General features: G+C 44.2%; 4 protein-coding genes across 12 annotated transcripts; all 4 read left to right on the top strand.

The window, feature by feature from the left end:
• Positions 1–678: 678 nt before the first annotated feature.
• Positions 679–9527, top strand: LOC117430942 (aldehyde dehydrogenase family 3 member A2-like). Of its 6 annotated transcripts, none has more exons than XM_058998041.1 (12): positions 679–742; positions 1872–1927; positions 2124–2284; positions 2445–2676; positions 3242–3327; positions 4836–5044; positions 5312–5429; positions 5777–5918; positions 6709–6875; positions 7304–7403; positions 7510–7748; positions 9298–9527. In XM_058998041.1, coding segments are annotated over exons 2-12 (1467 nt in total). In that variant the 5' UTR covers positions 679–742; positions 1872–1926; the 3' UTR covers positions 9310–9527. The 6 variants fall into 6 exon arrangements, with proteins under 6 accessions (XP_058854024.1, XP_034758894.2, XP_034758896.2 ...); XM_034903003.2 differs by lacking the exon at positions 679–742 and adding an exon at positions 795–1061; XM_034903002.2 differs by lacking the exon at positions 679–742 and adding an exon at positions 796–1002.
• Positions 9528–10206: 679 nt separating this feature from the next.
• Positions 10207–19395, top strand: LOC117429553 (aldehyde dehydrogenase family 3 member A2-like). 4 transcript variants are annotated; one of them, XM_058998038.1, is made up of 12 exons: positions 10207–11492; positions 13607–13662; positions 13861–14021; positions 14427–14658; positions 14977–15062; positions 15211–15419; positions 15802–15919; positions 16562–16703; positions 16805–16971; positions 17426–17525; positions 17737–17999; positions 19078–19395. In XM_058998038.1, coding segments are annotated over exons 2-12 (1494 nt in total). In that variant the 5' UTR covers positions 10207–11492; positions 13607–13661; the 3' UTR covers positions 19093–19395. The 4 variants fall into 4 exon arrangements, with proteins under 4 accessions (XP_058854021.1, XP_058854022.1, XP_058854019.1 ...); XM_058998036.1 differs by lacking the exon at positions 10207–11492 and adding an exon at positions 11783–12809; XM_058998037.1 differs by lacking the exon at positions 10207–11492 and adding an exon at positions 12828–12988.
• A 586-nt stretch (positions 19396–19981) lies between these two features.
• LOC117430921 (carbonic anhydrase 4-like) lies at positions 19982–25182 on the top strand. The gene is made up of 8 exons (XM_058999266.1): positions 19982–20118; positions 22276–22326; positions 22428–22592; positions 22795–22940; positions 23430–23522; positions 23634–23700; positions 24032–24195; positions 24490–25182. Exons 1-8 carry the CDS (start codon positions 20043–20045, stop codon positions 24688–24690), a joined length of 963 nt encoding a protein of 320 aa, XP_058855249.1. The 5' UTR covers positions 19982–20042; the 3' UTR covers positions 24691–25182.
• A 95-nt stretch (positions 25183–25277) lies between these two features.
• Positions 25278–27363, top strand: LOC117963371 (transmembrane protease serine 11C-like). Its single transcript, XM_058999267.1, has 5 exons — positions 25278–25802; positions 25978–26164; positions 26294–26556; positions 26768–26910; positions 27148–27363. Exons 1-5 carry the CDS (start codon positions 25712–25714, stop codon positions 27358–27360), a joined length of 897 nt encoding a protein of 298 aa, XP_058855250.1. The 5' UTR covers positions 25278–25711; the 3' UTR covers positions 27361–27363.
• The last annotated feature ends 379 nt before the right edge of the window (positions 27364–27742 follow it).

Genomic DNA, 27742 nt, shown 5'->3' with positions numbered 1-27742 from the left:
ATTAATTGAACACTCAGCCTCGGCAGTGCCTTGTAGACCAAATCAGAGAAGCACACTCGACATTCAGTCAACGCTGCTTGTCGGAAAGACGGAGCCAAGCAGACAAGCCTTCGCTCTTGATTACTGATGCCTTTTTATGGATTTATCAATGCTGCTCGCCGATCTCCTCGTTCTCGTGTAGATAGACACACCCGCTTTGTTTCTCACGGCAGGACAGAGCCCTGTTGCAGCTCAAGTCACCGAGGTCATCACAATCCTGCAGGCTTTCAAGGGTTAAAAAGAATAGCCCACAGCTCCAGATTTAGTTTCATTGCTTTAATTTCATTGCTTTAATAATAATAGTTTTATTATTATTATTATTATTATTATTATTATTATTATTATTATTATTAATAATAATAAAAGTGATTTTAATGGACAATAAATACATTTAAAAACAACAGTAAACATCACAACCAGATGGAGTTATTATATTATTAACCCCCTCGTTTATACTCCCATACCACAAAGCAATGACCGCAGGATTTAAACACACTGCTTGACCGCCTACTAGTGTTGACACGTGTTACCTGCAGGTATCCTCCAGGTGCGCACAGCGGCAAACACCTGCTGTAAAATGAATACGACAGGTAAGCCTGACACACAGGGTGCAGACTTCACAAGCTACGAACCCGTGGAAGTGGCTACTAAGTACCATAGATACCGGAAAACACTAGATGTCACATCCGGCCATTTTAATAAAGTAAATACCGTGTTATAAGTATAAGTACAGGTTTTAAACTTGCCTGGTAAATTACAAATTAACTAGTAACACTAAACAAACACATGCCCGCTCTACCCGTCTGCCGGCATCCTGTGAGACACACGCCGTATTTTCCCAGTCAAGATGGCCGCTTGACTGTGCAGAATCTAGTCGCGGTTTATCCTCGCTGGTGTTGGTATCTATGGCACGATCTGTGGTGTTGTGCAAGTTAATGGTCCCGTCCAGATAACACACTGAGGGTGAGCGTTTGCACTTTGTTCGTTTAAAGTCTATCCGATGACACGAAAGCCAGGACAGAGTAATATTTGTTATAATGTATTAGTGTACTGTACGAGTTGTCTGGTGTTTATTTGGGCGGTACCGGATCTAAACGAAGAATTAGCAACCTGACTGATGCACTGTTTTGAATTTGCTACGAAGAAGCACTACGGCGATTAATTTACACTTGCTCGTTCGTGAGTAACCAAAACGACAGAGTTAATATATTAATGTACTTACAGATTTGTTTTTCTGACAGCACTCACAGTTACTAAATGTATTTGTTTGAGTGACATTAAATGTTTGCGTCACAGAGTACGATGCTTTTATTTGTTTGTTTATTTATTTATTTGCTTGTTTTTGTATCACTCTAGTGTGGCGTTTTATCGCGCTATATGTGTTTTGCACGACGCCGTGCCTTCCGCGGTCGTGATTGACCGTGCAATTCAACACTTTGCAATGGGCTTCCCACAAGATGCGTCTTCATTGAAATTGCATTCTGTGTGTCAAAAGTTACTCAAGAATAGACGCTGCAAACCTGGGCTCGTTTTTTTACATGCATATTATCGAATGATTTGATGTCCTGACCAGCTCCCCAGCATGTTCTGTATTTATCTGTGGTCGTCTTGTAAGCAGTTCTGCGCACGGGCAGTTAGTTCGAATGATACACTACGAGGGTGAAGGGATCTGTGGGTGATGCAAAACAATGACAATTAACTGTTGGGTATACCGGTACAGCTGTCGGTTAGTTAATAATGATCATATATATGTTATATAGCTGTATTAATACATATGTGTGCATATATCATGTGTTTCCTTTACCTTTGAGATTTTTGTTTTTGTTATTCAGGTAATCCTGCAAGCACACCCTGTCCTTTCAGCTTTCTTGACAGTTCAGCATACACAGTAAGTGATTATTCTCTCCAGCTCATCCTCTGGACATGAGGTCATTACCTTTAGGTCTACTTGAGCATCATTGTAAAGAGATGATGCCTTTGTTATGAATAATAATGTATTTCTATAATAAGAGCCACACACCCTCATTATAATTAATACACGTTTGAGTGATTTGATCTCCTGTGCGTTTTGCGTTGCGCTGCAGTGTCGATGGAGAAGCAGGCTGTGGAGCGAGCCAGGACGGCCTTCCTCACCAGGAGGTCGCGACCCCTGGAGTTCAGAGCTCAGCAGCTGAAGGCTCTTCAGAGGATGATCACGGAGAAAGAGCGCGACATCGCTGCTGCACTTAAACTCGACCTCAACAAGGTGAGAGAGGGCGAGAGGGACACTTTAATTAAAGGGCATTGCGTGGGATTTGTTTATTTTCTCTCATTGACAGTAATATTAACATTAACAGACAGCCATGTGTAAAAAAAAAAAAAAACACAGTAGTAATATTCATTTTTGATGGTGTTGTGGGTTTCAGAACGAGTTTCAGACTCCTTTGTACGAGCTGGTGGGTCTGGAGGGTGAGATTCAGCTGGCTCTGGAGAAGCTCCCGGAGTGGGCAGCCCCTCGCACCGCAGAGAAGACCCTGCTCACCATATCGGACGAGGTTTACATCCAGCCAGAGCCCCTGGGGGTGGTCCTGATCATTGGAGCCTGGAACTACCCCTTCGCCCTGGTCATCCAGCCCCTCATAGGGGCCATCGCAGCCGGTAGTTATGTTATGTTATGACCACTAAAGACGTTTAGTGTCAAAACAACCAAAATTTGACAGTAGATTTGGATGAAACTCAGAACTTATTTAGTTAATGCAAAGTTATGATGAAATCTAGCATTTTAGCTCCAGGCTCCTAATAGTTTCCGAGTTGTGAAGTTCTCAGCCCTTGTCTTCCAGTACCCATTGCTCAAGTTTTTACCCTTGGACTCAATATTTTGTTACAGTTTTTCAGCCAGAACCCTCTAGTTACATAACCTGCACATGTTAAACAGTTGGTCACAGCAATCTTTCAGCGTTGTGAAAGTTAAGTGGATCAGAGGGTAAATGAGACTGCCAGCCAAACGGGGCCTTAAAGGGATAGCGCTCTGTTTTGAAAGCAGCTGATGAACACAACATGCATCTTTCTGTTGTTTTCTGACATGGAGGCGCATTTTAAAAAGCAACTGACTTCAGTGACAGATCACACACATCAGATAAAAGAGTGTAACAATTATTTTCTTTTTCTACCTTCCATACCGTTCTCTCACCCCCTCTCTCACCCTGTCTCCCCCTCTCCCCAGGAAACGCAGCTGTGATCAAGCCCTCAGAAGTGAGCGAGCATACAGCCAGGCTGCTAGGGGAGCTGCTCCCTCAGTACATAGACAAGGTAACACTTTGTTTTTGCCAGTGGCTTATGTATAGATATGTTCATCTAAAGTTCAAGCACTTATTAACTTTATGTAATATAACTTCCCTATAATAATGAGTACGTAGATTCGGTTTCTTAAACTGAGTAACGCATACAAAGGCGCAGAGATGTTCGTATATTAGATTTGCTGTTTGCAGTTGCTTTTGTGCTACTGGAACGGTCGGCAGTTTGCCGTGCATATGTCTGTCCTGGAACTGTGTAAAGGTCTGCAGTGTTGAAAGATCAATAAGTTTCACAGAGCATGACTAATCTTGTACCGCTAGACCTCGGTAGCATTGGGTCCACAGTTAGTGGTAATCAGGATCTGTGAGACCAGCTGTAAGAGTTAGATACTGACGCTAAAGGAATACTTGTATTGAATAGCAGTTTCATCCTTTTTCAGGTTTTGCTGTGAACGTGGTTAGCCGTGGTGTATAGGTAACAAGCTCAGGTGTGTCTGATTAAACTCCTGGTGAAACCAACGGGAGTCTTTATTTTTCCGACCCTGTAGCAGTAAGTAATCGCGATAAGAACCCTTAGCATCAAAGTCCTTAAACAGATAACCATATAGATGATAGTAATAAATAATAATAATCTTTATTTTTATATAGCGCCTTTCATAATGGACCACCATCACAAATACAAGATATGAGACTAGGCTGTGTGAACTATGCATCAGCTGCAGAGTCACTTACAACAACGTCTCACCCGAAAGATGGAGCACAAGGAGGTTAAGTGACTTGCTCAGGGTCACACAGTGAGTCAGTGGCTGAGCTGGGATTTGAACCGGGGACCTCCTGGTTGCAAGCCCGTTTCTTTAACCACTGGACCACACAGCCTCCTAAAGCTTACTGAAGTACCTGATGCTAATAAACTGGTTTAGTAACACTTCCCCTGAATTGCAGTGCAGAGTTGCACAATGACAGAGTCACCAAGGGGCCTGTCAGTGCAATGCCGCTGTTGTGAGGAGATTATTTATGTATTTGTGTGTGAAGGAGTGCTCTCAACAAGGATTTAAGCAACGTGTGACACATTTCCTTTACTGATTCCAATAATCAGTCAAGAGTTACACACATACTGCTCAAACAGTGTTATTTAGACATAATAGGGTAGCACCTAGCTATAAACAGAAATTGAGTAGTGATCAGTTACCTAACCCTCTGGAAGAAGCATGGGCATGGGATGGGCAGTCATCAGGAGAGGTCTCAGGAATGCTTCTTCAAGTGCCTGCTGTTTTTATACGGTCTTTCCCCCCTTCGGCTTGCAAAGCTTCGGTGCTGGCTTACTGTGTGTGACCAGACAGCTCGTACTTGCACCAGAGGTCAATTCTGTTCATTTTATTGCCCCTTTCCCAGGCAATAAGACATTCTCTCCCTGATAGCAGCGGCACGCGCTGCCCACATAACAGCAGCACAGCCGCAGCTCAGTCGTAGTTTTGCAATCTCTTCATGAACTCTTTCCTAACACTGTTGCTGTCTCTCTCTCAGGACCTGTACCCCGTGGTGAACGGAGGGGTCCCCGAGACCCAGGAGCTCCTGCGGCAGCGCTTCGATCACGTCTTCTACACGGGGAACTGCGCCGTGGGCAAGCTGGTGATGGAGGCTGCCTCGCGCCACCTCACCCCCGTCACCCTGGAGCTGGGTGGGAAGAGCCCCTGCTACATCGACAAGGACTGTGACCTCTCCATCGTCTGCCGGTGAGTCCAGGGGCACAGGCACGCCATTGCCGTCCTGCAAATACTGCTGCCCTCTGCGCTGGCATCTTCTTCTTATTGATAAGCCGGTTGCACGGGACATTGGGTCTAAAGTGATCAACCAAGTCCTTTGCCATCAAGGTACAACCTGTCCTTGCATTGTGCCTGCTTTACATAACAACATGTTTAGGAATGGTTCCCCCCTCGAGTTAGCATGTTCTTGCCAGCAGGTCTTTACTAGTCTGTGTTATAAAAGGAATCTCTCTGCAGCCGGATCACATGGGGGAAGTATATGAACTGCGGGCAGACGTGCATCGCTCCCGACTATGTTCTGTGTGACCAGAGCATCCAGAGCAGGGTGGTGGAGGAAATCAAGAAGGCACTGAAGGTCAGTCTCTGTACTGCCCGGGGGGTGTTTACCTGGGTCATTTCATCTCACTAAATGCTCAAAGTTCTAGGTACTGTGATACTGAGTATTGCAACGATGGAAAAAGAATGCACAAGCTGCAGGGATGGAAATACGACTCGTGTTGCATAGCAGCTTCACCCATTCCAGGTTTTAATACAAGCTTGATTAGCCGCAGTGTACGTCTTACTAAACTCAAAGTAAAACCAGTAATGGATCAAACTGCTGTGCAATCCCTGAACTGGTACATAAATGCAGTTTTGTGTTTTCCCCAGGAAAGTTGCGTTGATGACAGGGTGTAAAATGTAACCGAGTTGTTTTGGTGTCAGGAATTCTATGGCGATGATCTCAAGACGTCTCCGGATTACGGGCGCATGATCAACCAGCGGCACTTCAAGAGAGTGACAGCTCTGCTGGAGGGGGAGACGGTGGCTCTGGGCGGGGAGAGCGACGAGGCTGACTGCTTCATAGGTACGATTGGGGCTCCGCTGCCCAGTGTCCTAATGCTCAGACATGTAGAGCACCGTGCACTTTGAGCTCACAATTAAAATCTTTGCAACAGCAGTAAGGCTCAGACCTGGATTTAACTGTGCTGTCACTCGCTGTTCTACAGGAGTCTTTTATGATCGTGTAAGACTCCCACTGCATAGCAGTTTCAACCATACCAGGTTATAATACGAGCTTGATTAACCACAGTGCATAGATAACAAGCTCATGTGTGTCTTATTGAACTCATAGTAAAGCCAGTAATGGATCAAACTGCTATGCAGTGGGAGTCTTATTTCTGTCCCTGTAGCGTTTTAAATGTTAAACGTTTTCCTAAAGGTTTAAAGAAGTCAAAGATTTGCATGTAAAATATATTGGTCCGCTATAGTGTACGGCATACGTTTTTTTTACTCTATATTTAAAGTTTTTTCCATTTCCACATGTTAGGCTGGGGGTGTCCAATCAATCCCAGTCCTGTAGGGCTATTCCACTCCAGGTTTAACAAGTACAATGAGATCATGAACTACTTCAGGGTCTGGATGGAGTTTTAATTGGTTCAGTTTAGACCAGGGCTGGAACAAAGACTAGGACTGGACATCTTTAGCTTTGGTACCCCTCTCGTCAGGCATCAGTTGAAATGCAGCCCAGATCCCTCCACTGAAGTTTTCAGAGGCTCCAGATACAGGTTGCCGCTGTCCTGCACTGCACAGATATGTGCTGCTGCAGAGACGTGCGTTTGCAAGGATTGTTAGTCTCTTGTCCTGCTGCTCCCTAGCCCCCACGGTGCTCACGGGAGTGACCGGCTCCTCCAAGGTCATGCAGGAGGAGATCTTCGGCCCCGTCCTTCCCCTGGTGAGCGTGGGGAGCGTCGACGAGGCCATTCGCTTCATCAACCAGAGAGAGAAGCCCCTGGCTCTGTACGTCTTCTCATACGACAGCAAGGTAACACAAACGCACACTGCCACACCCTCGCCGACCCGACCTTAATCTTGCTGCCATCTGCTTCTGAGCAGGGTCACAGGGACGGAAATAAGACTCCCGTCGCATAGCGGTGTGATCCATTCCAGAGTTTGGCTTTGAGTTTAACAAGACATACCTGAGCTTCTTACCTACATACACCATGTGTACAATCTGGCTAATCAAGCTCATAGTAAAAGCTGGAATGACTCAAAATGCTATGCAGTAGGAGTCTTATTTCCATCCCTGATACACTGCTGTGAAAAATTAAGGGTTATTTTGTGTTTTTTCTTTTTTTTTTTCTTTTTTTTTTGTAAACCAAAAAAATCTTGTTCCTTAAAGGATAGAACTTAGTCGTGTCCCATCATGAGGGGCTTCTGTCAGCTTCATCTGTCCCTGTTGTGTCTCTCCAGCTGATAAAGCGGATGATTGCTGAGACGTCTAGCGGGGGGGTCACTGCTAACGACGTGCTGCTGCATTACTCCATCAGCGCGCTGCCCTTCGGGGGTGTGGGTGAGTTTATCATTTTATAAAACCCAGCCAGACAATTTACAGTGCGACACTCAAATCCCAGCTGTTCCGACGCGGTATTAAACCTGCTGTCTGTCTCTCCCTGCAGGCAACAGCGGGATGGGCAGCTACCACGGCAAGCACAGCTTTGACCGGCTGAGTCACCTGCGCTCCTGCCTCATCAAGAGCCTGAACATGGAGGCGGTCAACAAGGTGCGCTACCCGCCGCACAGCGCCAAGAAGCTCAGCTGGGCGCGATTCTTTATCCTCAAGAGGGTGCGGCTGGGCACTCTGGGACGCCTGGCACTGCTTGCCGCGTTCGTTGCCCTGGCAGCCCTCGTGGCACAGGTAATGACAGCCGTTCATTGGGGTTTAAAGTTAAACTGTTTCAGTTTCATTTTAAAGCTTAACAGAAATAAGCATCTGAAATATTCATATATACATGTGTGTGTTGACCTTAGTGTTTATACAGTTGTCAATATGCAGTCTAAGGTTGATTTATTTTATGTTCAGTGTCTGTTCCATGTACACATTCATTTTAAACACAAGCAGCTTTTGGATATTCACATTCTTATGTGAGTTTCCTTCACCTGTTACTGAGATCTGAGCTGTAAATGTAATGGCCTTTTAATTTGGCCAATTCTTTGGCACCTAACACAGAGGTACAGTGCAAACCAACAAAGGCTTTTGTTTAGCCAGGAGGATTCAGTCAGGCCTTGAAGCCTGGTTATTAAGAACATTCGATCCAGGAGCTGCCTGTAATCGCAGGGAGCTACTGAGATGATTTCCTCCTTTTGATGGCTTTGAGCGTTGAGGCAGATCAGTAGCGCTTCAGGAAGCACACACACAAGATTTTACTGAGTCGCAGGGTTAGAAACTCATACTAGTCCTGCACACATTATTGGCTTTCAGAACTCCCCTCAATTAAGCAGATTATTTAAATGATCCGGTTACAGGAGTTTGTGCAATATCTCCTGTATCTGCATGAGCAACTCCTTACTAAAGACTCAAGTGAGACTGACTCCACGCTGTGATAAACACAGTGTGGGTTTAGCAGGGGTTGGCTGTTGGCATCTGGTCATTTTCAATAATCTTCGTGAAATAAGCCTGTGGGTGTTACAGAATGTGCTGGATTTGTTTAAATGAAATACTGTATGTTTAAACGCCCTGCTTGTCATCCTTTTTGCAATCTTTTTTTTTTTTTTTTTTTTTTTGGAAGATTTTAAAGTTAACATTCTGGCTTTTTATTTTTTTTGTTCACAACATGCAAACGCTGCACTGGCCCAAAAGCGCAGTCGCCTAAATCTGTTTTGACTTTGCTAACAATGCATTTCATTGTTTCGCAGACCACCCCCCTCCCCCAGAATGCAGTGCAGGGCCTCTTTGGTTAATGAGCTGCATGCTTGATGAGCTGCAGTGTGTGCTGATCTGCTCTGTTACCCTTCAGCCACTGCCCTGGGTAATCTCTTACCTGCTGTAGATACTCTATGGCTGCTTTGTAGTTGTTTTTGCCTATAAATAAACATGAACAAACCAAAATACAGCAAGGATAACCAGGGCGGTGATTTTTCATTTTAAATACAATGTTGCTTTTTAAAGTCTTGTTTTGCTGTCATGTTTTCATCTTCGACTTTTTTGGCTTGTGTCAGCTGAAAGCATTGGGAGTGAGTGGTGAACACTTGTTTCACGCAAAACCCCTGCCTTTAAAGATCACCAGTGCCATCCCGGTTTCGCTGTTTACCGAGCGCGGCTCGGCTGAGCTGATTTGTCGAGGGCAAAGTCGTTGTGTGTGTGTGTGTGTGTGTGTGTGTGTTTTTTTAAATGTTTATTTACGGATTTCAAGTTTTAAGACACATGATTTGCAATGATAACCGCGTGTTCCTTCTGCTTCTTCCAGAGGTTTCTGTGACAAGGATAGAGTCTGCCTCCAGTTTGGAGCATCAGAAAGGCAGATGAGAGGTCCCAGTTCAGCCTGGACCAGTGCTGCTGAGCTGCATGAAAACCAGCAATATGATTAACACACTTTTCTTTTGCACACAAATTATGTGTGTAGATTTGCTGGCAAAAACTAACAAACAAATCAAATCATAAATAATTCTGTATCCAATAGATATATTTTATTCTTGATCTCTAAATTCCTGATTTTCAAGGGGACCGGATTTGTTGTTTCTGGGGATGTTCTGATAGCTGCCTTTATTTCAGAATGGTGTTTTAATTTGCTGAAGCTTTTAAAATATATCAAGGTGGTGTGAACCACAGTGATACGTTTTACTCCTCACCATCATTTAAAAAAACAAAAAAAAGACAAATTAGTGACTTGAAAAAGCAGTTTAAGAAGGATCGGTGTATCGCACGTTGGGTGATCCTATCAAATGAGAAAATTAGCAGATTGTTAAAATGATAACAGCCACACTGCTGGTTGACCATTTTAAAATAAGCGTGCAATGTTGTTCTCATTAATAACATACAGTGGTCTCTGCTACCTCTGTGTGTGGTGGATAGGATCAGGAGAATGAATTACAGGAAAGGAGGTAGGGCAGCACCAACAGCTGGGTGTGGGTTCAGATTTGAAAGTAAATGATCATTTCCAGAATTGCTTGAGCTTCAATGCATTTGAACTTTTATACTGTGTGCTGAATTGATTTAAAAACAAAACCACTGATAATAATAATAATAATAATAAAACAAATTATAAACAAAAAAAAAAAGAATGTGGATTCTTCAACAGCTCAGAAGAGCCTCGGTCCAGCTTTATTACACAGGGTGAGGTGTTCTACAGTGTAGAGGTGATTCTGCACTGTGAACGTCCAGGGCTTTGAAGGTGTGATTAAAACAGCCGTGCTCCTTCCATTCCAGTCAAGGGACCAGGAAGAAGCATCCTGATAGTGAGAGTCCCGACTTCACAGGGCTGGGACTGTGTCTTCATTCACTGAGTTTGGTTAACTGGGCAGCCCTGCTTCCAGATGCTGTTTGTTTTAGTTGTGTGTTCGTGTGTTCTCCTTTACTGTTTTAGTTTTTAATATAAATATAACTGTCTACACAGCTGAAGGATGGCTTTTGTCCGAAACATCCTGAAATTTTATTTTTTTTAAAAAAATTATTTAAAATAATAATTTAATTTATTCCATGTTGGTCTTACTAGAGAAGTAATTAAATTCTTTTTTTGATTCTTGGCACTGCTGATGGGAGCCTTATTTCTGAATTCCCAAATCAACTAGCATTGATATACATTGCTGTGAATAGGGCCTGCTCCTCTTTAATAGTGAGCTGGGGACTGCACTGAGGGGGCCTGACAGCCAGGTGGCGCTGTATTCCCTTGTTAATAGATCAGAAATGGCCCTTCCTGTGTCGGTCCTGCTCGGGTATTGGTCAGTAGAGAGTGGATGAAACAGTCACAAATACTGTGTGCAGGTGGTGTGTGAGCTCAGAACAGATGAGAAGCCCCAATATTAACCAGAATCAAAGTGAATATAGTATATATAACAAACTAAGCACCAGGGCAGCAGTGTGGAGTAGTGGTTAGGGCTCTGGATTCTTGACCGGAGGGTCGTGGGTTCAATCCCAGGTGGGGGACACTGCTGCTGTATCCTTGAGCAAGGTACTTTACCTAGATTGCTCCAGTAAAAACCCAACTGTATAAATGGGTAATTGTATGTAAAAATAATGTGATATCTTGTAACAATTGTAAGTCGCCCTGGAGAAGGGCGTCTGCTAAGAAATAAATAAAAAATAACTGGGAATTAGTAACCAATTACCATGAAACAGGTCATGAAAACCAGTATACACCAGTGCTGGGCATTGCTGGGGTTTCCCTAAGGAAGCTCATTTGAATTGCATTCACAACAGCAGGTATTGTACGGCAATCATTATCCTTGACCTCTCTGTTCAGCTGATCCGATTGAATGAAGGACTTGAACACGAACACACCGAGTAATTTGGGGATGGATATTAAAGGGGCTGGATCTATCTCTGTGTATCACAAACACACACACACACAGCGTTGAGCTGGTACGCCTTTTATTTCGGTGTTGTCTCTTGACAGGCAGCGCTTTACCAATCCGTTACAAGCAGGTCTGTCAATCGGCTATTGAGGTGAGCATCTTTAACTTCAAAAACATATATCTATCTATATCTGACTATACCGAGGAGTGTGGTGGTTATTTAGTTTCGCAATGTTAATTGTATTAAAACGGAAATAGGAAAAGGTTGTAAGATAGAGATTATTTAGATGTGTTTATCGTGCTGGGAAGAGGACAGCAGATTCAAGTCTAAAAGCTGTATCCATGCTTTTAAAACGAAGCTGTGGGTCCCGTGTCGATTTTCTGTACAGCATAGCGACGTGCAGGTTGATTTATATCGTGTATTGGTTTGGATTTCAAGACTGGTTGTTTTGTGCTTATTTGTGTTTACTTACCGGCAAACCACAACATCTCGTAAATCAACATCTGATCTCGCTTTCATGAGAAGCTGGATTGACTTCCCAGTAATGCGTGCAACTGGCGCGGTCAGACTTGCACTGTCAGGGGAAAACAAACGAAAAAACTTTACAGCATCTGCCAACTTCTGCGGCTGCGCTCCTCTTCACGGAGATCGACCCGCTCTTCGGACTAACGGGACCGAAATGCGTGTGTTTATCGTTTCGGCTTGTAAGTGCCCCATTCAACCTGCAGCAGCACCGTCCGTTACATCTGCCTACTGCACGTTCATGCATTTACCGTCAAACTTTTCACTATATTGTTACAATTCCGAATTTAGTTTTTAGTTGAACAATTGAAAATAATAATAATAATAATAATAATAATAATAATAATAATAAAAGTGATTTTAATGGACAATAAATACATTTAAAAACAACATCACAACCAGCTGGAGTTATTATTAACCCCCTCGTTTATACTCCCATACCACAAAGCAATGACCGCAGGATTTAAACACACTGCTTGACCGCCCACTAGTGTTGACACGTGTTAAGGGTTGCAATATTAATAATAATACCAGATATTCTTTACTTGTATGGTGGTGATTGTCTAAATTTAAAATGCAAAACGGTAATTCGTGTTCTTAATTTCATGTGATAAGTGGGTACACATTATTTGTGTAATATCTGATAATATAATGTTTTGAAAATGTATGAATATTAAGTAATTCTAATCAAAATAACGTTCTAAGCACGTCTGGAAAACGTTCATGGAGCGTTTTCACCTGACTTTACCACAACTTACAACTAACCATGTTATTACTACAAGTACAGGTTTTAAACTTGCCTGGTAAATTACAAATTAACTAGTAATAGATGGCCGCTTGACTGTGCAGAATCTAGTCGCGGTTTATCCTCGCTGGTGTTGGTATCTATGGCACGATCTGTGGTGTTGTGCAAGTTAATGGTCCCGTCCAGATAACACACTGAGGGTGAGCGTTCGCACTTTGTTCGTTTAAAGACTATCCGATGTACTAGTGTACTGTACGAGTTATCTGGTGTTTATTTGGGCGGTACCGGATCTAAACGAAGAATTAGCAACCTGACTGATGCACTGTTTTGAATTTGCTACGAAGAAGCACTACGACGATTAATTTACACTTGCTCGTTCGTGAGTAATCAAAACGACAGAGTTAATATATTAATGTACATCTGACAGCACTCACAGTTACTAAATGTATTTGTTTGAGTGACATTAAATGTTTGCGTCACAGAGTACGATGCTTTTGTTTATTTATTTATTTATTTGCTTGTTTTTTTTTTTAATCACTCTAGTGTGGCGTTTTATCGCGCTGTATGTGTTTTGCACGACGCCATGGTGCAATTCAACACTTTGCAATGCGCTTCCCACAGGATGCGTCTCAGTGAAATTGCATTCTGTGTGTCAAAAGTTACTCAAGAATAGACGCTGCAAACCTGTGCTCGTTTTTTACATGCATATTATCGAATGATTTGATGTCCTGACCCGCTCCCCAGCATGTTCTGTATTTATCTGTGGTCGTCTTGTAAGCAGTTCTGCGCACGGGCAGTTAGTTCGAATGATACACTACGAGGGTGAAGGGATCTGTGGGTGATGCAAAATAATGACAATTAACTGTTGGGTATACCGGTACAGCTGTCGGTTAGTTAATAATGATCATATATATGTTATATATATCTGTATTAATACATATGTATGCATATATCACGTGTTTCCTTTACCTTTGAGATTTTTGTTTTTGTTATTCAGGTAATCCTGCAAGCACACCCTGTCCTTTCAGCTTTCTTGACAGTTCAGCATACACAGTAAGTGATTATTCTCTCCAGCTCATCCTCTGGACATGAGGTCATGACCTTTAGGTCTACTTGAGCATCATTGTAAAGAGATGATGCCTTTGTTATGAATAATAATGTATTTGTATAATAAGAGCAACACACCCTCATTGTAATTTTAATACACGTTTGAGTGATTTGATCTCCTGTGCGTTTTGCGTTGTGCTGCAGTGTCGATGGAGAAGCAGGCTGTGGAGCGAGCCAGGACGGCCTTCCTCACCAGGAGGTCGCGACCCCTGGAGTTCAGAGCTCAGCAGCTGAAGGCTCTTCAGAGGATGCTGAAGGAGAGAGAGGGAGAGATCTGCATGGCGATCAAACACGACCTCAACAAGGTGACAGGGTTATTCATTTTCTTAAAGATACTGAATTCCTCTTTATCTGGGGGTTTGAGAACTGCAGACTGTTCTCGTGCTCTGACGGGAGAACGTCTCAACTACTCTTCAAATCTCGCTGAGATTGTCAGCTCACAGTCGAGAGTCTCGACGAGAAAGCGTCCAAAACTCTGAAACCTCAAGACGTGCTTTAAAAACAGAGCAAATGCTGAAACACGTACTGTTTCTTTAACAAATGCATGTTCTTGTTTTATCATAGCCTATCAGCATTTTCGTCTGTTTTTTTATTTAGATTTAACGGCTTATGATCTGTTCCTAAGTGTTCGGTGGCTTCCTCTAATCAAGCAGAGACCGTGTTTCTCTTGCACTCTTTGTGTGACATCTCCGTGGTGTTGTGGGTTTCAGAGCCAGTTTGACAGCGCCCTGTTTGAGCTGGTGGGTCTGGAGAGTGAGATCCAGCTGGCTCTGGAGAAGCTCCCGGAGTGGGCAGCCCCTCGCCCCGCAGAGAAGACCTTGCTCACCCTGCTGGACGAGGTTTACGTCCAGCCAGAGCCCCTGGGGGTGGTCCTGATCATTGGAGCCTGGAACTACCCCTTCGCCCTGGTCATCCAGCCCCTCATAGGGGCCATCGCAGCCGGTACGCGGGGGCCATTACCTCTCGCATTACAGACTAAACTATAAAACAAATAGAATAACAAACGCAAAGGGGGCAGTCCGTTATAACTGAGATGAAACTGATGATGTACCTGTAGCTGCAAGCTCCTACACATGACTAGGGAGTTAACTGGACACTGGCTTGCCAATTTCTCAAAAGCTTTAGCTGAGCTGGCCTGCTATCCTTTTACACCTACCTTCACTCCCTCTCCAATCTGATTTTTGTATGGGCTGTGAAGATGAGAAATACACTCGTATCCTCGTATCTTGTCCATACTCTCTCACCCCCTGTCTCCCCCAGGTAATGCAGCCGTGATCAAGCCCTCAGAAGTGAGCAAGCATACAGCCAGGCTGCTAGAGGAGCTGCTCCCTCAGTATATAGACCGGGTGAGTCGCTGTTTCAACCATAACCTCAGAACCTTATATATTTCCAGATACTTCTCGTGTGGGGGTGAGGCAGCCTGATCCAGCATGGCCTGCAGGGTGCAGGCTGCGTGGATTCCTGAACCCCTGCCTCTCTCCCTCCCTCTCACAGGACCTGTACCCCGTGGTGAACGGAGGGGTCCCCGAGACCCAGGAGCTCCTGCGGCAGCGCTTCGATCACATCTTCTACACGGGGAACTGCGTCGTGGGCAAGCTGGTGATGGAGGCTGCCTCGCGCCACCTCACCCCCGTCACCCTGGAGCTGGGCGGGAAGAGCCCCTGCTACATCGACAAGGACTGTGACCTCTCCATCGTCTGCCGGTGAGTCCAGGGGCACAGGCACGCCATTGCTGTCCTGCAAATACCGCTGCCCTCTGCGCTGGCATCCAGATCACAGCGTGCATTTATTGCGGTTCCCTCGGGTTCAAGTATTATTGCCATCACCATCGTCCGCTGGTGAGGCTGCACCCGGCTGTGGAGCAGTTTTCCTAAATAACCCTGGGGAGCAAGGGACTAATGTTACTCAATAATGACGTTTCTCTTTGGTTGTAAAGAAGAAACTTCTGAAGTGGGATCAATTGCAACTAACTAAAAAAAAATAGGCTATGCTCCGAGCTCTAAGCCTTGTGCTCTCTCTCTCTCTCTCTCTCTCTCTCTCTCTCTCTCTCTCTCTCTCTCTCTCTCTCTCTCTCGCTCTCTGCAGCCGGATCACGTGGGGTAAGTTTGTAAACTGCGGGCAGACGTGCATCGCTCCAGACTACGTTCTGTGTGACCAGAGCATCCAGGGCAGGTTGGTGGAGGGGATCCGACACACACTGCTGGTCAGTTACTCTTCTGTCTGGGAGTTTCCTTTGCAGGGTCCCGGGCTGGTCAGTACTTTGTGACTGTGGTCAGATCTCAGATCTAAGCAGCGAGGTCAGGTCTGAATAGAGATCCGTAGCACCGCCTATCTGGGATAGGAAGTGAAGTTGTGATCCCTTTGTGTCTCTCTCCTGGACCAGAATACACTAAACCAGAACGTCTTAGTTATTCCCATCGACCATCTTCAAGTCCAAGTTTACTAAAGGAAGATTTTAAAAACATCTGTGTTTATTGCCCTGCTCATACCCCTTTTGTTGTTTCGTACTCAACATGAACGGTTTGTTTTTTCCATTTGTTTTGCACAGGAGTAAAGGCTCCTAAATGTTTCTAAATATGCTGACCTGTGACAGATTAAGATTGCAGTCTAAAAAAGAAAACGTGCACAAGCTACAGGATGGAAATAAGAACCCTATTGCATGGCAGTTTCACCCATTCCAGGTTTTACTATGATCTTGATCAGCTGTAATGTATTGGTAACAAGCTTAGGTGTGTCTTATTGCACTCAAAGTAAAACCAGTAATGGATCAAACTGCTATGCAACAGGGCTCTTATTTCCATCCCTGAGCGAGTACAAAAAAGCAGTTTTTGTGTTTTGGTGTCAGGAATTCTACGGCGATGATCTCAAGACGTCTCCGGATTACGGGCGCATGATCAACCAGCGACACTTCAAGAGAGTGACGGCTCTGCTGGAGGGGGAGACGGTGGCTCTGGGCGGGGAGAGCGATGAGGCCGACCTCTTCATCGGTACGTGTGGTGAGATCTTGTCCTGTGAAAGGAGTTTCGGGACCCCCGGCCCCCATGGCGCTGACTCTCCATGTTCCCTGCTTCCTCTCCTGTCCACGCAGCCCCCACAGTGCTGACGGATGTGCCCCCCCACTCCAGGCTGATGCAAGAGGAGATCTTCGGCCCCGTCCTTCCCCTGGTGAGCGTGGGGAGCGTCGACGAGGCCATTCGCTTCATCAACCAGAGAGAGAAGCCCCTGGCTCTGTACGTCTTCTCATACGACAGCAAGGTAACACAAACGCACACCGCCACACCCTCGCCGACCGACCTTAATCTTACTGCCATCTGCTTCTGAGCAGGGTCACAACATTAAAACACAGGGATGCAAATAAGACTCCCGTCGCATAGCAGTGTGATCCATTCCAGAGTTTGGCTTTGAGTTTAACAAGACATACCTGAGATTCTTACCTGCATACACCATGTGTACAATCTGGCTAATCAAGCTCATAGTAAAAGCTGGAATGGCTCAAAATTCTGTGCAGCAGGAGTCTAACTTCAATCTAAACATTTCATGAAAGGCTTTTACTGTTCTAGAGGCGAGGCGACCCCCCCCCCCCTTCCCTCAATGGTTTACCCCAATCGCTTAAAGCTGGGACCTGCCTTTTATTCTTAAGTCCCCCTCTCCCTCCAGTGCAGCTTGGTTTTCCCTGTCTGTACCCTGAGCCTCCTCTCTGTGATTTCAGCTGATAAAGCGGATGATCGCTGAGACGTCCAGTGGAGGGGTGGTTGCGAACGACATGCTGCTGCATTACAGCATCAGCTCTCTGCCCTTCGGGGGTGTGGGTGAGTCCGGGCGCTCTCTCTACCTGTGTTACAACCAAAGACACTCCAGTGTCATTTTCCAGGAAGGGGATAATACTCCTAACTTTTTATACAAGAAAAATGCATGCATACACACCATACACAATTAAGCATTGTAAAATAAGCAGTGTAAAATAAAAAAAGCAAAAAATACCACGATGAACTCTTACAAGTGTCGCCCCTCTCCCTCCAGGTAAAAGTGGAATAGGCAGCTACCATGGGAAGCACAGCTTTGAGAGGCTGAGTCACCAGCGCGCCTGCCTGATCCGGTCTCTGACCCTGGAGGGGATGAACAAGGCCCGCTACCCTCCCCAGGAGGCCAGCAAGCTGCGCGTGGCCAAGTACTTCATGCAGAAGCGGCTGTGGACGGGGGGGCTGTGCTGGGTCACGCTGGCAGTGCTGGCTGCCCTGCTGGCACTCACTTTACTCATCGCCCTGCTGGCTCTCATCCTCAAGGTAACAAGCAGCTGGTGCAGACAACAGCAGGAGCTTTCAATCCAAACAGTAGAGGATTGACTGCAGGTCCATAGGGATAACCAATAAAATACAATATGCTGCCAGAGTCACAAAGTTGAGAAAACAGTTTCTGAATACGGAAGTTATTTTACTGTGAAGATTATTCTCTGCATTGGTTTTTTGTACTGGAATATCACTGGATTCTTACTAGATTGCTGAAGTGTTATATGTGATCAGTGGCATAACTTTTCAAAAGCAGAGGGGGCAGTTTCTGTAGCAGGGGCGTGCATGGAGATGGTTCTATCTACGTTGTATATAGCAATTCAATTAAAAATAAACATTCATTTCATTCAGATTTAACTCCCTTCAGTCGTGAACTCCCTCCTCGGAGGACAGGAGAGGGCGTTTCACAGCCACGCCACAGCAGGAAGATCCCAGTGTTCAAATAGAAAATATTTTTTATAGTAGTGAGATCACAGACATGGGAAATGGTATCACAATTGAAAAATTTCACAATGCTTGAGATTACCCATAGTGCACTGCGGGCCAACATGTTGGATCCCAGTGGAGACTTTTATACTGGCTAGTGGTTATACGAATGTATTATTGAGAAATAAGTTTTGGAAGTTACTGCTCTAAATGTGACAGGAATTTGAGGATGTAAATCTGCAGAGAATCAATGCCCCCAAATAGACCATTACGTATGATCTGAAAAACAATGACAGATGTTATTGTCTAGTTGTGTTATGTTGTTACAGGCGTCTATAAGAAATAAGCAGTACTGCTGTTTTTTTTTTTGGTTTTTTTTTGTTTCTGTTTGAACTTTGTTTTGTAAAATGAAACGGTTGGTGCAATTCTTGTGCACTGTGTGTTTGTTTCTGTAGGTTGCATCCACATATTTGCTTTGTATTTGTAGTGTATAGGCCACGTGCAACTACTGTTCAAATATAAACTGCTGGAAATGTCCTCCTTGCTTCACTCGGCACCAAACATATCCAGTCTTGGCTGCTTTGCTCTGCTCCCACCCCTGTTGTTACATTGTTCAGTACTGACACTCATGTCCTTTTTTTTTCTGCAGGGCTCCGAGCAGTAACAGGAATCCTCACCTTTTAGTGCTCGTCATTATTAGGGCTAAAGGAACTTCCCCTTAATGATGGTGCATTGCGTTTTCTAAACATGAACAGAAGTAATGAATGTTAATAATAATCTCAATTGTTAATGCAGATACATTTTTATTTGATTTTACTTTTTTTTTCAAGCATGTTAAACAGGACTTCATTTAAGAGGCAGATGAGCTGTGGTGTGTTATATATTAGTGATATTAGCACATACTGTACCTGTGTGTAAAAATAAATGTTTTTTTTTGTTTTTTTTTAAACCCAATAAAAATCTTTGATTACCATTTTTTGGTTTTAAGATTCGTTTATTTATTTCTCTCAGACCTTCCTGTCGTTACAACTGCAGGCCACTAGATGTCACTGCATTGTGTGCTTTTATTAGGCATTACTGTGCTTTTCTGTTTAAGCCCACATTGAGATCAACGTGCCTTTGTGTATGAGGCATGCCATCATGTACAGTAAGCTGGGATTGTGTGTGTGTGTGTTTTTATCCTGTTTGAATGATTTGTCTCTTTTTTTTTGATCGTTGATTTTATAATGTGATTTCCTCCTGTCCTCTCTTGCCTGGACCCCCTTGTAAATGAGAGGTCTGTCTCCTGGTGAAATGAACACATTTGCATTTGGAATACCCCAGGCTGGTCGCAGTTGACTGCTCTGTTGCGTTGAGTGCCTGCACTAACAGATGTATTTAGCATTTCTCTTGCAGGTCAGCTGTGTTGACAGACTCCCAGTCTGACCCGCAGTACATAGCACCTGATTCCTCCAGCAATAACAGGATTATATATTAGAGGTACAGGGGGAGGAGTGACATGTCGCCAGGAGGTCTCACCCTGACTGATATAAACCCGTCCACACTCGGACCGCACACTATAGACTTCAATCAGCCCTGTCCTGATCCGGGGTCCACACGACGGAAAGGGAAGCCATGAAGCACTCCTTACTCTCCCTCCTCCTCCTCATCCTCCTCCTCCTCCTCACCACTTTATCATTCATCAGCGGCGGTAAGGGCTGTGTTACATTTTACAGAAAGGCTATCCGGGGATAACCAACCAAAGAGTTTCAGTGACTCCTAATGAAGATGAGTTCAGTGTATTAGTGTATTAGATTCATATGCTGCTCTGCTGTTTTGATTGAAGTTTTCTATCTATACTCACTCTGTAGTGTTGAGTGGAGTGAGGCAATCTGTGCTGTGTAGAAATGGGTATGCTGTGTTTAAATAGTTAAGTAATGCATGGCTATAACTGATACATTATTATTATTTCTTAGCAGATGCCCTTATCCAGGGCGACTTGCAGTTGTTACAAAATATCACATTACAGATCAGAGCAGTTATCAAATACAATAGTCAGTAGCAACAGCAAAAATTAAATAAGAAAAAAATAAATACAGTAAATAACTAATAGAGCAGATGCATGTTTTATTCAGTTTGGATGAAGGCTTCTTCATTTTGCAATTGCATTCAGTTAAACATGTATTAGAAAACCTGATCAGAGATTTAGTACACTTTTGGGTTTATGTTTTGCCTATTCTATAGAAGCTCCTATTGCTTGCTATGTAAGATTTGGTGAGTATAACCTAATTAAAAAGCAGATTAACAGATAAAACCCTACAGGGAGCGCAATCCTTTTCAGGAACATCCTTATCTTAAAGCTGTAACTTTTCATTGTACGATTGCATGTTTGAAATGCTGTCCCTTTGTGTGCAAAGCTTATGAAAACCAAAAATCGAACCGTCTCCTGGGTCCTGATTTAGAGAGTTAATGTACAAGCCCTTTGAAGGAAAACAGGAGTCTCTCGCTGTCGGCAAAGATGAACAGTGTGATTCTTAAAGAACTTTGAAACAGAGAACTCTGCTGTGCAATGAGATTGATCATTGATGGAAGGTCTCTGTGTCAAACCACACTGCAGTACTGAACCCGTTGCAGGCAATGGACACTGAGAAAGAACGGTAAAGACTGCAGCAGAGAACGATACCTGGGGGGTGTTTACCTGGATTATGGTGTTCCTATGTCAGATCTTTCGTTTCTTTTTTTGTGTCTATATAGACGCTCGAGAAACCCCTTATAAAACCACATTAGAATCACAGCAAAGTGTAGTAAAGCACAGTGAAAGCACAGCAAAGTGCAGTAAAGCACAGCAAAGTGCAGTAAAGCACAGCAAAGTGCAGTAAAGCACAGCAAAGTGTAGTAAAGCACAGTGAAAGCACAGCAAAGTGTAGTAAAGCACAGTGAAAGCACAGCAAAGTGTAGTAAAGCACAGTGAAAGCACAGCAAAGTGCAGTAAAGCACAGCAAAGTGCAGGAAGCGCAGTGAAAGCACAGCAAAGTGCAGTAAAGCACAGCAAAGTGCAGGAAAGCACAGTGAAAGCACAGCAAAGTGCAGTAAAGCACAGTGAAAGCAGGGTAAAGCATAGGTAAGCATTGGAAAGATCAGCAATGATAAAGCATATTAATAATGTACAGAGAAGAGATTTCAGAATGGTCTGCCCTGTGTGTCCCCTGTTTCAAGCTGAGCTGTAGGTCAAAGACAGGTATCTGTCGCCCTGCAAAACTTCAAATATAGCAACACAAATATGATCCGTTATTTATGAAGCCCAGTTTATTACAGTTCAGATGCGGGACACGTTTCCTCATTAACTATATTAACCTGAATATTTGGTTACTCATTAACTGCGAGTGGACACACAGCTGACACGACCGCAAGGATCTGGTTGTTATCGTGACTGGCATTTCACACGCAGAGCAAAACAGTACTCTGCAAAGCACCCTCCCCTGGTCAATGACAGCACACCGCGAGTCTGCGCTGGACTGCTTTCCACTGAGCTTTTGATAAGTAATGAGGTCAACGTTTTCAACTCCTGATTAATAAAACCTGGAAGAACTGTTTGTTAAAGTCTATGTAATTAATTGCAAGCCACACTCCACTCAACCCAGCTTAGAGGGAACTCAATCGTAATGTCTGCTTACTGCCCACATCTCCTGTGCATCCGAGCAGCGCAGTTAAATCTTAACCTACAGTAAACAGCACAGAACGGCACGGTCTTTAAAAGGACGCATTATAGGTCACAATCTCTTCTTCACTTCTCGTTTACATGAACTCTTAACCTCAGGGAATTGCACTGCTTTGATTGAGATGCGTTTGGTGATTTTTTTTTTTTCAGGACATTGGTGCTATTATCAATCTCAGGATGAATGTGAGGAGCACTGCGATGGTGAGTTTTTATTCATTCATCATTTGAATTATTATTTATATCACAGAATCGCCCTAATCCCTCTTCAGTATATTTTAAAATACACCCTCTTTCCTCTATAGGGCCCAGCAAGTGGCACACTGTGTATGCAAACTGTGGTGGGAAGAAGCAGTCGCCTATAAACATTGTGAGCAGAAAAACCGAGTCCCATCCCATGCTGAAGCCCTTTACCTTTGAAGGGTATGATAGAGCTCAAGACGTCCTGGTCAAAAACAATGGCCATTCTGGTGAGTCCCTAACACATTTCCTTCCCTGCCAAATGCCTCCATCTTCACAGCAGTTCAATGCGTCCTCTAATCAGTAGCATGTGGTCTTTCAAGGTCCTGCTGCTTTGCTGTCAATGGGAGCCTTTGTGACGTTTGCGTGTTGAAACTGTGTGCCTGTATAAGAGGGTTTGAAATCCTAACGCCATCTCTTTTTCCTTCACAGTTCAAACAGCTCTGCCTCCTGGTATGAGGATCATGGGGGCGGGTCTGACGGACGTGTATAAAGCAGTGCAGTTTCACCTGCACTGGGGATCCGATGGGGAGGCTGGCTCAGAGCACACCATCGACGGGGAGCGCTATCCTATGGAGGTAGGCAGGCAGGCAGGCAGCTGCGTCTATCTCTAATCAAAGCGCACAGATACACAGGTGGAATCGCAGCCTGGTATTCGATGGGTGCGTTAAGGAGCTGCCAGTCCGTGTAAGAACCCACTCGACGACATGCTCAGAGCGGATTTCATCTGTGATCTGAGAGGGAGCAGAAAAACTCTCTCTCTGAGCCACTCGCTCACTTTACACCCCCAGTATAAACAATTGATCACTCTTGACAGTAGTAACGCCATTAGCAGAGGACAGCTGTTGCATTGCACAGTTTACAGTAGGTTGCATTTTAATTGAGCAATTAACTAGACACTGCAAAATGTGCTAAAATTGAATGAATAATTAATTTTAGATTGTACGATATCGGTATAGTACCTGTGGGGTCTGGAGGTTTTACAGCACAGTGTGCCTCAAACTGTATAATCTGCCGTGCCTGATAAACTGCACTAACTAATAGCAAACTCCTTTTCTCTCTTCTAGCTTCATATAGTCCACATTAAAGAGAAGTATCAGGGGGTAGACGAGGCAATCAATGATACAGAAGGGTTTGCTGTGCTTGGATTCCTGTTTGAGGTGACTTCAGTTTGAAATGATATAGAACAAGCACATTATTTATATATGTATAATATATTTTCAGATAACATTGCCCTGTGTTATATATATAAACTTGCATTCTACTTGCAGGAGTCAAGCAAAGACAATCCCAATTATAAAGATCTGATTGCTGCACTGGGAAGAATCTCATACTGTGGTGAGCATCAATGACGGGTAACCCTGAGACTTCCTATTTAAACATGCCTCTCCTGTGCACATGATCAGAATCACCCTCAAATGAAACCAATTAAACAGATCACTTAAAGCTGCAGTGTCTGCCACTGAAACGCATTTCCTTGCCGTCTGCTTCCTCCGTTATTCCACCTAATCAGAAAGATGAAACCCCATTTGCCTCCCACCACCCTCCCGTGACTCGAAGGAGCATGCTTGTGTTAATAAGTGCACGCCCTGCTGCATGGGACGCTGCACTCACAATATAATATCGATGAACACTTCCTAACATCAACGTCGCTTCTCCCTGCTTTCAGGTTTCAACACTACAATAAAAGACCTGAGATTAGACAGTCTTATCCCAAAGCAGAAAGACCTGGCTAGGTATTACCGCTATGAAGGGTCTCTGACTACCCCCGGCTGCAATGAGGCTGTTGTGTGGACTCTGTTCGAGAAGCCCATTCCACTGAGCGCAGCACAGGTAGGGCTAACACTTTCAATCTGATTCTTACTGTGTGACGAAGTAGTGGTGAAAGAAAGAAGTGGCTAAACTAACCTTTCTTTCTGGTTTGTCTTCATCAGTGCCACTTAAATGTAAAGTGGTGGCTTATCTGAATGGAAAATCAGTCAAAGGCCACCAATCTACCCCTAGCACCCTGGTATATTAATACCAAGACTGAAGCATGAGCCAGCCTTTTAATAGACGGAGAGCAGGGGCTGTGGCTTCTCTTCTGGTTCTCTCTGTCGTTGACTCCGCTGTTTTCTGCCTTCCCAGCTTGCAGCTTTTTCTCAGAAGCTCTTCGTCGACTCAGGAAAGCCCATGAACAGGACGTTCAGACCCGTTCAACAGACACACGGCCGCACGGTGTACCGATCCAGGAGCAGCTCTCTGCTGGCAAGCACTGCTGTGCTGGCACTCTGTATTATGAGTACCCTGGGTCTCTGGTCAATTCAGTTCCTTGATTTGACCAGGTAGGAACAACAGTACTGAACCCTTTATTGGGTTTCTGCTGCCCCTGTTCCTTGACAGACCCTTGTTTTGAAACCTCATGCAGAGGGCAGCAGCTGCCACCTCACCACTAACCATGCTTGGTGATTTGATAGAGCTGGTTCAGAGGGAACAGTGCCCCCTGCTGAACCATCAATGCAACTGCGGCACCTGGTAGATTGGAAGTATTTATTTATGAATTATGTATTTGTATCATGTACTATATAATAGTATTGCTTTATGAATACAAGAAAGTGAGGTAATTTCACAAAGCATTTTACTCCAAACCTAGTGTCAGTCTGACTGTGTATGTGTGTGTGTGTGTGTGTGTGTGTGTGTGTGTGTGTGTGTGTGTGTAAAATGGCTTTGCAGATTTCTACAGTGAAACTTTTAACTGACAAGCATATATATGTTGTCTGTAAATGATTGTCCAGATTCCTAAATTATAAAGACTGCTTTGTAAAATTCAAGAATTAAAAACTGTGTCCATTTTTTGACTACACACCTGGGCGTTCGTGGGCATCCGTTTCCATTGAAACCATTTTAAACGAGGTTATGAATTACAGGCCCACCGAACGTTAAATTGCCTCATTGAGAGAATTAAAAATACTTACGTCACAACACCACGGACGTTTACATGCAATGACATTTTGTACCAGTAGATGGCACCACGTCATACGCAACGGGGGAATGTTAAGTCATGGGACAGCTATAAAACATTGAAAAGACTGGATACTCAAGAACAAATCCATTCTTTCAAGTAGTGATTACTGTGTGCACGTATTTGATTGCCATCGTTTACATGCTAAACAATATTAAAGTTTTATTTCCGGTCATTTTAAAACTGATTTACGTAATGCATCCCCAATCACATTATGATGAAAAATGCCACAGTATGACGTCAAGTGTAAGCAATCTAAACGACTTTGATTATCACGCGTTTTTTAAATCAAACTGTTGTGATTTGAACATCAGGAGCTGCGGTTAGCTGCGTTACCGCTTCAGAAACATGCTGCGTGTTTTTAAGAAATTAAACACAATTGCCTTGCAATTTCTATTGTTACTTAGTTTAGCTCTTGCCGTGGCCGAGGAAACAATACGTAAGTATTTCACATAGCTGTTATTTAATACGGCATGCTATTAAAACAGATATTTTAATAGGATATTGATATGATTTCCCCGCTTAGAATGCGAGCTAATATTCAATACGTGACTGTGCGAAGAAGTAACTGACTTTAGCCTCCGTACTTATGAATGACTGATATTCTTTTGCAGTGTGCGGTACCAGGTCTGCAGAACACGGCGGCTCGCGGGTCGTGACAGGTAAAGATGCCAAACCTGGGCTCTGGCCCTGGCAGGTAGCTCTGTACAGAGAACCGGATACTCGAGTCAGTTGTGGCGGAACCATCGTTAGTAGAGACTGGGTTGTAAGCGCAGGCCACTGCTTTTTCGGCCCTTATAGGTGGGTATTTAATTTTTCCATTAAAAATGTCCACTTGCAACACATAGGGGGCGTGTACAAATATCAGATCGTATAGCGTTTTTGTTTTTTTAAAGGTTCACGGTGTGTCCTCTATGCATTTTTTTAAAGGGATCCTCTGAAATGGAAGGTAGCCCTTGGGCTGGTTGATACAGCGGTTCCTGAGCACTGGGCACAGAGGTCGGGCGTGGATAAACTCTACGTGCATGAGCAGTTTTTTAACCCTGATAATGACATCGCCCTGCTCCATTTAAGTAGCCCAGCTGAGTTCAATGATTACGTCAGACCAGCCTGCCTCCCCTGCGCTGGCACGAGCAACACAGAGGAGTGGAGTAACTGCTATGTAACTGGATTCGGACTGTTTTCAGAGACAGGTAAGGAACTGAAGGCTCAGTCAGGTGGGTGTCCGCTGTAGGCATTGCTGTAACACAACGGTGCCTTGATTTAATTTACTCTTACTGTATTTTATTTCTTAAAGACAAGTATCCACATTCCGTCACAATAGACATGCAGAACTGGTGCGTTTCCATGTGTGGCGGGCCAGGGTTTCAGACGCTGATTCCTGATTTGTCTTTCCTGTCTCAGGAGCTCAAGGAGTAGTCCTTCAGCAGGCTGGAATGAAACTGATCCCACCAGATGAATGTAAAAGTAAAGAAATGTATGGTGCATATGTGAACGACAACATGGTGTGTGCTGGCTTCGCGGGAGGGGTGGAGGACACCTGTCAGGTAGCAAAGTCACTGCAGACTTCTAAAAAGAAACTTGGAACCGCACAAGGTGATGGAACTGGACTGATAGAGTCAAGCAACCACACTAGTTTTGCTTTAAAAGCACAATGCTGCCAGGTATTAACCTTTGCAGCCTGCACAACTAATGCACAGAATTCCTTGGCGTGATGTCATTGCGTCGCACGTGACATAAGCATGACCTCATGATCTGAAGTAAGGTTTTTTTTTTTTTTTAAGGCGAACAGCGGGGGTCCCCTGGTTTGTAAACTGAAAGGGGGGAGCGGTGCCTTCCGGCTTGTGGGAGCGGTGAGCTGGGCTCGGGGGTGCGCTAACCCTGACAAGCCTGGGGTGTACTCCTCAGTCAGCAGGTACGTCGAGTGGATTGCAAACACAACGGGCGTCGCTGCCGAGGTATTGCAAGGGGAGACGACAACACTCGTGTGTCACTGAAGAAATGGCAACTGTAAAAAAATAATAATAAATATCTTGTTGCATTCAACTACCGACTTGCTTATTCTGCTAATCTCTGCAGAAGCACACTGGGTGTGTTCAGTAACAATCTCAAACGAGATCACTGACTGCTCCAGAAGTATTTTAATCGATGGCATCAGTGTTAAATACATTAAACATACATTGCAATATGACTTAGCCGTTTATTTCAATACAGTACAAAAAAAAACCTCTGTCCTATCCCCAAACCATCCTGCTTCCTCGTTGCGAATATAGAATGTCATAATCACAGTGACCCTTTCTAGTGAATACCACAGGTGTGCACCACTACATAGAATATGCACCATTTTTCTGATTCACTTTGACTAATTGCCACTGCACA

The sequence above is a fragment of the Acipenser ruthenus genome, chromosome 24 (genome assembly GCF_902713425.1).
Source record: "Acipenser ruthenus chromosome 24, fAciRut3.2 maternal haplotype, whole genome shotgun sequence".
Classification (NCBI taxonomy): Eukaryota; Metazoa; Chordata; class Actinopteri; order Acipenseriformes; family Acipenseridae; genus Acipenser; species Acipenser ruthenus.
The sequence above is the reverse complement of the archived record's forward strand: the minus strand, read 5'-3'. Positions and strand labels throughout refer to the sequence as shown.

Excerpts from the sequence above, each read along its gene's own strand:
- LOC117429553 (XM_058998038.1), top strand. Across the intron at positions 15,063-15,210 it reads TCCCTCAGTATATAGACCGG|GACCTGTACCCCGTGGTGAA; the intron begins GTGAGTCGCTGT and ends TCCCTCTCACAG. Across the intron at positions 15,920-16,561 it reads GGATCCGACACACACTGCTG|GAATTCTACGGCGATGATCT; the intron begins GTCAGTTACTCT and ends TTTTGGTGTCAG.
- LOC117430942 (XM_058998041.1), top strand. Across the intron at positions 5,919-6,708 it reads CGAGGCTGACTGCTTCATAG|CCCCCACGGTGCTCACGGGA; the intron begins GTACGATTGGGG and ends GCTGCTCCCTAG. Across the intron at positions 7,404-7,509 it reads GCTGCCCTTCGGGGGTGTGG|GCAACAGCGGGATGGGCAGC; the intron begins GTGAGTTTATCA and ends CTCTCCCTGCAG.
- LOC117430921 (XM_058999266.1), top strand. The coding sequence starts at position 20,043 with ATGAAGCACTCCTTACTCTCCCTCCTCCTCCTCATCCTCCTCCTCCTC. Across the intron at positions 22,327-22,427 it reads ATGTGAGGAGCACTGCGATG|GGCCCAGCAAGTGGCACACT; the intron begins GTGAGTTTTTAT and ends TTTCCTCTATAG. Across the intron at positions 22,941-23,429 it reads GGGAGCGCTATCCTATGGAG|CTTCATATAGTCCACATTAA; the intron begins GTAGGCAGGCAG and ends TCTCTCTTCTAG.
- LOC117963371 (XM_058999267.1), top strand. The coding sequence starts at position 25,712 with ATGCTGCGTGTTTTTAAGAAATTAAACACAATTGCCTTGCAATTTCTA. Across the intron at positions 26,165-26,293 it reads TGCTTTTTCGGCCCTTATAG|GGATCCTCTGAAATGGAAGG; the intron begins GTGGGTATTTAA and ends ATTTTTTTAAAG. Across the intron at positions 26,911-27,147 it reads GGGTGGAGGACACCTGTCAG|GCGAACAGCGGGGGTCCCCT; the intron begins GTAGCAAAGTCA and ends TTTTTTTTTAAG.